Source organism: Ochotona curzoniae, unplaced genomic scaffold, assembly GCF_017591425.1.
Source record: "Ochotona curzoniae isolate NIBS_2020 unplaced genomic scaffold, NIBS_Ocur_1.0 contig_1, whole genome shotgun sequence".
In the NCBI taxonomy this organism is placed as follows: domain Eukaryota; kingdom Metazoa; phylum Chordata; class Mammalia; order Lagomorpha; family Ochotonidae; genus Ochotona; species Ochotona curzoniae.
In genome coordinates this window covers 25,413,919-25,424,533 of record NW_024464918.1, presented here as the reverse complement: position 1 = coordinate 25,424,533, position 10,615 = coordinate 25,413,919, and the positions used below count along the sequence as shown (strand labels likewise).

At 39.1% G+C, this 10,615-nt stretch overlaps 1 protein-coding gene across 10 annotated transcripts in view; it reads right to left on the bottom strand.

Annotated features, from left to right (window-relative positions):
- Positions 1-573: 573 nt before the first annotated feature.
- Positions 574-10,615, bottom strand: part of NR3C1 (nuclear receptor subfamily 3 group C member 1) — an 87,998-nt gene continuing 77,956 nt past the window's right edge. For 8 of the 10 annotated variants that reach the window (XM_041000093.1, XM_040999981.1, XM_040999907.1 and 5 more), the window contains exons 7-9: positions 7,813-7,943; positions 5,056-5,213; positions 574-4,566 (exon numbers count right to left, since the gene is read on the bottom strand). In XM_041000093.1, coding sequence (XP_040856027.1) covers positions 4,414-4,566; positions 5,056-5,213; positions 7,813-7,943 — 442 coding nt within the window. In that variant the 3' untranslated portion in view covers positions 574-4,413. Of the gene's footprint in view, positions 4,567-4,676; positions 4,914-4,952; positions 5,214-7,804; positions 7,944-10,615 lie in introns of those variants that run through there. The other 2 variants (XR_005885907.1, XM_041000337.1) reach the window with 2 other exon arrangements.

Sequence of the window (10,615 nt, the reverse complement as noted above, 5' to 3'; positions counted from 1 at the left end):
CTACCTTGCCAATTCTGTGATCTGCCTGAAGACAGCAGTACTTTTACTAATGTTGTTTCTTTACCATAGTACCTGGTACACATAGGATGGATAAGGCAAATTTGCATATTTTAAATTGTATGCTGTTTCCCTTTAATGATGCAGTCTCTTGTGGGAGAGTATTTACAAGGACATTTGCTAGGTCATCCATTCCACGGATAAGAGGACAACACCTGTTTTGGAAAGTACCACAGCAGAACAGCAACTAACCACTTCTCTCCTCTTCTGTATCTTCTATAGTCACCACTGCTACCACTTTATTAAATGTTCATTCTGTCATCTCAAGGTAACATGTCTGCATAAGATGTCATCTTTCATGGGCAAGACTGTCAAACGACCCTTAGCCATAGCTGGGACACAGTCATCCAAAGTGTGGATGGGAATCTGGACCCCTGGCACCAAGGCTGAGCTTTTTCCACTTATGCAACATTAGCCCGTTCACATTTAAATGTCTATATTAACTTGACTGTCGGTGAAAACAATACAAAAAAACAAACTCTACAACTTTTACAGAAGTATATTGGAGCCATGTGATGAAAAAAAGCAGATTTTTTTATTATGTTTCTTCATATTTGGCATTGCTGTAAATGGCTAACTAACATTTATTTACTGCCAATTCAGTACAAATGTGTGGTTTGATAATACCAGAACAGCAAATTTAAATGAAAAATAAGAGTTAAACATTTTCACACAAAATTTTACAGTCTGACATTTCACTGTGTAGGTAAAGACATTTTTTTTTTTACTACAGATTATTCAGCATGAATAAAAAACTACAACTTTTATTTTTGAACAGGAGTCACTGGTTTTAATTTTTACACATTTTAAAATTACTGTGATAAAAAATAATGAAAAAGCTTCTTCATAATGCCATACACAGTATAATATAGATTTGTCCCCATTATATAGCATTTGTTTAATATACAAAATAGAATATTGACACACTCGAATCTCTGTGTAGTAAGTGAGTTAGTGGAGGGTGTTTTGACAGCCTTACATCAGAAAATAAAATCTTTCATATATTTCTAGAGAAGCTAATCCCTTCCTGAAAACCAGGTCACTATCCTGGGTGGGCCAGGTTGACTGAAAATAGTCTAGAAAATGATGCAACTTTCATACAAAGTGATTTAAAGTGTCCTTACACTTGCTTTTCAGGCACATAAAAACACATTCATGGACAGCTAGTCACTGCGCTAACGAACCAAGGCTGAAATCCCACTGGAGGCTGCTACAGTTCTTGGACTTTGACAAATCTAAGTGTACTAATGTTTACTCGATGGTGATGTAGCCTTGGGGTGTTAGAGGGAACTAACATGCTAAGACTTCAGCAGAAGTGGAATCGCCCTTCCCCTCCATCCTGACAGGAGTCGGCCTGTTACCTGCAGGCTGCATCCTTTGCTTGCTGCCAAGCTCTTAGGAGACCCTGACCCGATCAAGTTCTCCTTCCAAGTGTTCGAGTTTTTTCTTCAAGAGAAGCAAAGTGCTCTTTAGTTCCCTTCCTGTAATTCTGGGGGGGCATATATATTATATATATATATCCCAAAGACTATATTCTTATTTACTCAGGCTGACTGTAAAGTAGTGCACTGCAACAAACACCAGAAGAGTCACATTTCCTCACCAGTAATTAAAAGAACTTGTCAGGATTTGTCGTGAATCACTAGGCTTATTAACAACTCTTACTAATGTTGCTTGCAAATTTGAATCGTTTTGGGTGACAGGATACTGCATGCATAGAAAGAAGCTGGTTTGAAGCAGTACCTTATCTTTTTCACTTGAATCCCTAACTACACAAAGTACAGTTTAGTCAATTTCTGTTTTGCCCACATATAGCTGCTGCTTTCCCACTAAATAAGAAGCTTTCTGCCGCTGCTGTGTTAATATCAGCTGACTTGCTGTGACACCACAGTACTTTCTGTTTTTTGAGCCAAGGTTGTTGGGTCTAAAGCGAGACTAAGGCCTGATGTGCTTTCTGGTTTTAACCATACATAATTTCATGAATGAACAGTAATCTACCTTCTAGATGTTCTTTGAATTTCAACTCTGTCATTGATCATATTCAAGCGGTATTTGTTAGGCACTGTACATTTTATATCCATTTGGCTTATAATCCATTTTAAGGTTCTTAGGAATCAATTTAAATCATTATAAAAGGAACTCCCTTTTACAGAGCATTTAAAAAGCAGATGATTATGTTATTAAATAATTTCTCTAATACTGAAAATGACATTCAAGAAGTGACATTCAAAAAAATCTTAAACATGTCTTCATTTTATTTGGAAATAAGCTCTGTAGGAATTAGTGTATTACTGGCAAGCTATGAAATGCTGCACTATTTACATATTGCTGGTTCCTCTGTGTCTTATTGCCAAACTGCATGAGCCTGTTGGAGTTGGCGTATGAAAGGAGCCCTGTTCCTGACGGTGGCTCTTCGCACACACCCCCTGACTGTCCAGTGACACCTGAGCACACTCGGCTCCCCTCCTGGGATGCAAAGGATGGTGAGAATGGGAGTAGAGGATTCCTTCCTGGGAGTTGACTGGGTCAGAGCCTCAGCAGCCTTCACTACACACAGGGTACTCTGCATCCCCCCTCCCCCAGAGCAAGCCTGTGGGTGTTCTGAGCACTGCTGCCTGCATGAATGCTTGCACACACCACAAATTGTATAGGGTATCCGTCAACATTTCCTTGACGCCTACGAAAATATATAACATGTCATGATAAAACAATCTCATCTAAAAATCAGTCTTATTTTACACTATACAAGCTATTTTACAATCATTTTAATAAATTGCATGTAAAGCTGCAGTAGCCCTTCCCTTCCCAGATTAGTTGAATACCAATATGATATATATCAAACTATAACTAAATATAAAAATATATTAGAAGTTTCATATTTTTAATATTAGCTTTTCAGTTTCCTATTACACAGTTTGGCCACCATGAATAGAAATCAGATTTCTTGTGGCTTAGTAAATATGTGAAGTTTTGAGTTTACAGAAAGTTGGTAAGGTGCACACAGAAAGGGCTACTACAGCTTCTATTCTGTTTAAATCATAAGTCTCGACAGTGAAGAATGAAGAAACCCGCAAGGCTCGTGTTAGACGCTATGGCACGTGTAGGGATGACTGCTGTGATGAGCGTGGATGTCTGGCAGGCGGTTCGAAATGACAGCTAGCAGTAGCTGAGCTTTCCCGCACCGCTAGGAAAGAGAAACCAAATGATGAAAGATGGGAATGTGAAAATGGGTGTCTAGCCACTTTTGCCATCTGAGAGATTTGTTTTGGGGTAGAGTTTAGTGAGAGTAATTACTTGGTCTGATTGAAACCCTCTCAGCCATGTTACAGCTTGTTTTCTGGAATTACAACTTTTAAAAAAAGTTACATTAGCTTACTACAAGGTCTGACAGACTGTTAGTTTGCCAACTTTGTCACCAGCTAGCCACTTGCAGATAGGGCATCAGGTGCAGACAGAGCCTCTTGGTGGTTATGGTTTTAAAAATAGGGTTTTTTTGTTTATTTTTGGAGCCATCATCCACAGTTTACCCAGCAGGTCACTGGGCTAGGTGCTCTGTATCAAGACGGTTAATCTGCACAATCTAGAATTCTCCACTGAAGCAGATATATACAAATACGAGCTTTTTCGACAAGAATACTGGAGATCTGAGTCAATTTTTGTGGTCTTCTGATAGCTCAGTGCCATCAGGTTAGAAGCACCAACCCATTTTCACACAGAAGATTAATGTTTAGTTTATTTAGGAAAGCTGTGAACTAGCTGCCCATCTTAAACAGCTGTACAATAACTTGGATACAAAACCTATGTAAGAAAAAAATGAGCAAGCGTAGTTCACTGAATATAAAGTAAAGTGTTAAAACCAGACAGTAAAAGCTATAAAAGGCACGACTTCCCTTTTCTGATATACACTTGTAAACTTTTTTCAGGTTTCCATGCATAAATCAAATGCTATCCTAACTATACAGGGGGAATACACCAGCAGAAGGTCGAGGAGGTTTTATGCAGCCAGCTGTGAGAAGCAGGAGCCGAGTTCAGCACACATACTTGGACTCTGGTGGTTGGGGTGCCATCGCTGACCACGGAGCTCACCCCATATCACTGTTCCTACTTTCTGGGACACACCAACATGCGTTTCACTGTCTACTTTGCCATCACCAAAAGAGTGATGGCACCTGCTTCTGTCCCCAAGTGTTGGCCCTCTGTATACCTCGTGTAGTGCGTACTGAAAGCAAAACAGAAATGGACACAACTAAAGAGGGAAGAAAATAAAACAATAAAACCTCTACAGGACGAATTGGTAGTTTGTACAATAAAAGCTATATTCAACTTTCTTTAAGGCAACCTTTCTTGTTAAGGCAGTCACTTTTGATGAAACAGAAGTTTCTTGATATTTCCATTTGAATATTTTGGTATTTGATTGGTTATGATTTCAGCTAACATCTCTGGGAATTCGATACTCAGGGTCTTATCCAAAAATGTTTGGAAGCAATAGTGAAGGAGATTTTCAACCACCTGCAAAAGAAAACATAGTGATGACTAGGCTTCAAAACTCATCAACAGGAAGACTTCTTAATAATATTTGTTATAAATATTATATGAATATTCACCTAGAATACAGTGAAGTGGAAAAAAGTTGAGCTTGATAAGCACTTAGGAACACATGACTTTTTAAATTCCTTTGGATTGTATGTGAAAATGAATTGTTTCACGGGGAAGTATAGAACCAAAATATATGAAAGTATATATTATTAATAATTCTACTTTTAAAAAATCTACCATTTTAAACATTCTGCAACTTGAAACTTTACAAGATTAGAAAAAAACTGAAGTTTAAATTGAACTCAGGTCAGCACCACAATCTATGAGGTGGGACAGCACCACAATCTATGAGGTGGCACAATCTATGAGGTGGGACAGTTGGCATATAAATACATGCTATAATCAGAGCCTACTTTATGTCCCAGGAAATCCATCTTACATTTGGCTTTGTTTCACACTTACTTCATGCATAGAGTCCAAGAGTTTTGTTAGTTGATAAAACCGCTGCCAGTTCTGACTGGAGTTTCCTTCCCTCTTGACAATGGCTTTTCCTAGCTCTTTAATGTAGGTCATTCTGATTTCGTCAAATAGCTCTTGGCTCTTCAAACCTTCCTTAGGAACTAAAAGGTTAAGATGGAGTCAATTGAAGAAATTTCTTGTAAGGTATTCGCATGACTTACACTGTCTATGTACCCTTAATACATTCTAAAAGACAAGCATTTTCATAGATTATAACCAAAGGAATTTAGCCTTGGGTAAATCACTTGGTTTCTAATGTATAAAACTGAGCTGGTGATGACCATGGGAAGCAATTCGTGATGTTTATCTCTGGCTGCTGTTACGCATTTGGGGTTAGTTCCAGTACTGAGATAGAAGGCTGCTCCTCTTTGGAGTGGTTCAATTTCCTTTTTTTTTGTTATCCACAGTGTAAGAAATGTATGTATACATATATACACACCTTAAACATCGACTTTAGTTGCTTACTCAAATTAACAACAAGCTTTTAAGAGCTATACTGCTACACATTTGATTAAATTTGTACCAACAATCTTTGCTTTTTTTGTGGGTTTTGGAAAACGCTATTTTGAAATACTGTTAATGTTCATTAGATCCATTAAAACTTGTAGAACAAAAGTAGAATAGACTAATGTATGCCTTGGAAGCCAGCAATGTGCAGCATCTATAGCTTAAAGTTGTCCAGCAACTACAAAACCATAGTTACCAGTAAAAAATGGCTTTTTAGGAAAAACTGCAAAATGTGCTTAAACTTGTGTGTTAGATAGCCACCAGTTGTGTTATAACCAAACACCTGATATGCAGTTTGGACTGTGGTGACCTAAAGGGTTTTAGTGTCAACTGGGCGACATATTATTTTTAAGATTGCTGAAGTTTCTCTTTGTGGTTTGTTCCTTATGAAACTCATGGTGGAGGTTGTTTTTGTTTGTTTCTTAAAAATTTTTAAAAAGATTTATTTATTCAAAAACAGTTAAGAGATCTTTCATTTACTGGTTAATTTCCCAAATTAAATTCAGAGCTGAGCTGGTACAAAGCTGGAAGCTTGGAACTTCTGTCTCCGGTGTGCGTGCAGGGTCACATGACCTTGGGCCATTCTCAGGGAGCTGCAGCAAAAGTAGAGCAGTGGGACTTGAGTCAGTGCCGTGAGATGCTGTGCTGCAGGAAGAGGCTTAGCCTGCTATGCCCAGACATTGGCCCCACGGAGGTTTTATCCACCTGTAGCATTCAGAGGAGGGGCTTTCTGGGAGGTGACAAGGATTAAACATGCACTCACATGGGAGACCTGGCTGAAACACCAGGCTTTGGCTCCGGCTCCTGGCTAGCGTGGCTTTTTGAGGGGTTGAACTACAGGATTGGGGATCGTTCTGTCATTTTGGCTTTCAAATGAATAAATTCTTAAAATTTGTTTTTTACAAAACAGCTATCACTAGTACCTTCACCTTGTTCCTCCAGAACAAAAATGAAATGTTTTCTGTAATGTAACTGATGGGAAGACTAGTTTTTACAGCAGTGTCAGGTTTATAGCAAACAACGGAATGAGGGTAGAAGATTTCTCACATTCCTTCTGCATAGAGTATTTTTACTGCACTCCTCCTGTTCCTCCCCCCAGCCCGTGACCCCTGGACTAACTCCTAACCTTTGTGCTTTGACATAGTCTGGCCATGTGCATAGGTGTCACGATGGGAATTGTACGTACATTTATATAGCTTTTTCGGATTAGCTTCATTTGGCATTTAAGGCTCTTTCATGGCTTTTCATGGCTTGAGGACTTATTTCATTTTAGTGCTCAATAATTTTCCACTTTCTGGACATACCACAAACTTAGAAAAACATGTGGCTGTTCTGTGCAGACATAACTCTTCTACTTTGGTTAGTATCAAGGGACGTAAGTGCCAGCTGATATGGTGAGACTATATTCAACTTTGCAGAAACCACCAGCCTATCTTACAGTGACTGTCTCTACTAGCAGTGAATGAAGATACCTGTTTTTCCGTATCCTTCTTATCACTTGGTGATGTATATGTACATTTTTGTTTTCGCAGACAATACATACCATGGAGCCTCTCATCACATAACTAATAACAACTGTGTATCTTCCTTGGTGACATTTCTGTTGAGGTATTTTAAAATCTTATTTTCCTACTGAACTTTTAAGAAATCTTTCTATATTTTGGAAAGTAGTCCTTTATCATATAAGTCAAAAACAACTTTTATTGGTTGAAAAAGCTATTTGTAGATAAAATTGTAAGAATATAATATTTTATCTTTGTTCTTTGAGGTAATAATATTTTAAACTTATATTACAGTAAAAAAGGTTACTGCTGTAACAGGTAACTTTGTGTTTAGATAATGAATACTGCCATGTGCTAAATAGCAATGCAAAACAGAAACACAGCATTGTAGTCGGCCTTCTTTGTATCTCAGGTAGTGACGCTTTTTCAAAGATTAAAGAATAGAAAAGTCTACACAAATTCTAATCAGTAATTTTAATCTTGGGCAGTTCCCATTCCCCTGTTTTTATTACACTTGCATATCTTATTTTTATTGCATTGTTGTGCTTGCCTATAATTTTACATTTATGGAAATCATGTGCCCAAGCAGGAGACACCAGTGGAGGGGGTGGAATCACTATTACTGGATTGACGAGTAATTGCTTATGTTTTGCCCTTATTTATGGGTGGATTTTAGAATCATTCTACCAACCTGTAGAGAGAAGCAGTAAGGTTTTCATACAGAGATACTCTTCATAAGACACCTGCAGCCGTTTCAACTCCGAGGAAACAAAGAGCATATGTCTACATTGTTCATACATGAAGGGTAGACTCATTCTTTCTCTGTCAAAGACAAATATCAGTGTCAGAGTTAGAGATAGGCGGAGTTCCCCAAAACATACATTTCTTGTGTTTTCTTGCTATTATTGTTAATTCTATTGATCTATTGATAAAATGAAAATTTTGGAGGGCTTTGCTCCAAACTTAGTTACTGGGTCTACAGTACTACCAAGTAATGTGATTTTTATATTGCAAAACATTTTTATATCATGCCTACTATGTGTTGTTTTACTACTTAAAGTGTTCACAGTGATGTTTGGAGTTGCTCATTTAAATCAACCAGACAACAGTTCACGATTCTACTTTATGTATTTTTTTTTTTTTTACAATATTCTATCCTCAAGACAGCAATAGGGCCAGCACTGGAGCTTGACTACAGATGCTACATCTGTGACATGTGAATGAATATTCTGTACGTGCAGGAGCTGCCAGAGCTCTTTTAATTTAAAGTGTTCTCTTAACAGAGACACCTCCCAAGGCCCTCATGGTCATCAGGAGCTTTGCTGGGAGTGATCTTCACGCCTGTGAGTTCCTAGACATGCTTCAAATGCTCATTTAATTAAAACTGCAACAGATTTACAATGTAGTATGGCACTTAGAATTTAAAAAATCTTGTTGGATTTCACCAGAAAACAGGTGTTTTCAGGACACTGTGACCCTACAAACAGAGGGTCAAGTCAGACCATGAGTTTTATAAAGGATTATTTTGAAAAACAGGAATCTTCATCTGCTGGTTCACTTCCGGTAAGGTATGAATGGCCTAGGCTAGACCTGGCTAAAGAAAGCCAGGAGCTTCACCTGGGTTTCTCTTAGTTATAGAGGTCCAAACACTTACTTTCCCAGGCATACTGGCTGAGTTGGAACAGCCAGGACTCAAACTGATGTGCAATGGGATGCTGGTGTGGCAGCAGCTGTACCTGCCATGTCACAGTGCCGGCCCCATATATAATCTGATACCGTGAATCTGGGACAGGCATGGAGCAATATAGAAATACAGTGGACTTAAGAGAGACTCCCAGCTCAAGCACAGCAGCTGAAGGACACAGGAGAGGAATCAAGAATTACTTCAACCCAGTTTGTTCCTGAAAGTGAGTGGCTAAGTAAAAATAACCCCATAACAAGTATCTGATGTCTAAATCACTGCAGAAACAAAATTAGTATGAATATATTGAAAAAAATTTTTTCTGCAGTCTAAGAGTTACATAAGGAACGTACATGGCGAGATCAGGCTATGATGTATATGCTTCAGTTTAAATAAATCCTAAACTGTAGCTCCATAAATGAGTTCATATTTAACAGAAAGCTACTTGTTTTCATTTTCAGATTCCCTTGTAAAAAGCGACTGTTAACACTTTGATGAGATTTTGCGGAAAGCATGGTTGAATGCTGAAATAATGTCTTTAGTTTGCACAGAAGCTAAATACACTGACCAGCTGATTTCAATTTATTGGAATAATCTAATGTTGTTCCATTGTGATAAAAGGTGGGTTTTGGCAACATAGTGAAGGTTACTTCCTCTCGGACCCAGACGCACAGTATGTGTGTGGTCTGGCTGCAGTGTCCCTCCTAGCTGAAGGCTGGGGAACAATGACACATAGTGCCCATGATCACATTATCTCCATTTCCCGTGCCTCACCCCGTTGCTGCTCACTGTGGAGCCTGGCCCTTCCTTAGGTCTCACTGCTCAAATGATAGCTCCAAGAAGCTGCTGGCTACCTTATCGGAACTGTCTAGCACAAACCATCACAATCTGAAAGTATTATTGACGCGCAGCTGTCTGTGTCTTCCTCACTGTTGAGTCACCAACTAAAGGTCAGGAGCCTGTGCCTTCTCTCTGCTCCAGTCCTAAGTGGTGGAGAGCTTTCAAAAGTCTGGGCAAATGCCTATTATGAAAAAACTGTATGGAGCCAAACAACCCTGCAATCCACGTGTAAACATTTTTCCACGAAGCTTTTGAGGTTTGCTTGCACTGGGCACGTATGGTGAGTGTGAAGAGCATCGTGTTGGCTTCCTGTTTCTCTGATAGTGTTTTAGGCCATAACCCTAGGGTACTTCCTTCCCTTCCCCAAACAGGCTAGCTTGTTTCAGTGCTTCTCAATTGCCTTCTTCCGCCTGGACCCTTTGTGCAGCTGGTTCTTTAGTGCTCAGTGCAGAGGTAATGTAAGTAGCACACTTCTCTCCGTCCTGGCCAGTTGCACTGTTACATCGCAGCTCTGGGAAAGAGATTTTTTCTTCCCTTGAGTTCCCTTTTTAAAATGTTAGCAGAGATGAGCCCTCTGCCAACTATTCCAAGTTTCCTTAATAGTACCTGGCACAGTGTGAATATTCAAATATCAATGAATTAATACAGGATAGAAACCGTTTAGCATAACACTTGAGCCAGCAAGGAGGGAATCCTAAAATCCTTGTATCAGGTGGGTTTTCTCCTTTCTCCTGCCAATCCATGGCCTTGGAATTACCTAGTAGTACTGAATACAGAAATACCTTACCATCTGTGGCTCCCTACATGCATGCTGTTACTTATTCCCTACCAAAATGCAATGTTTGGAGTCTGGAACTCAAAGTTAGGCTGTCCCATGTAACATTTGGGACAAATTGCTGCTCTTCTGTAATTCTTCTCTATTGAATGTGTCAGGTAGGAAATAATACGTCGCTGTGTACTTCTTTGGGCTGTC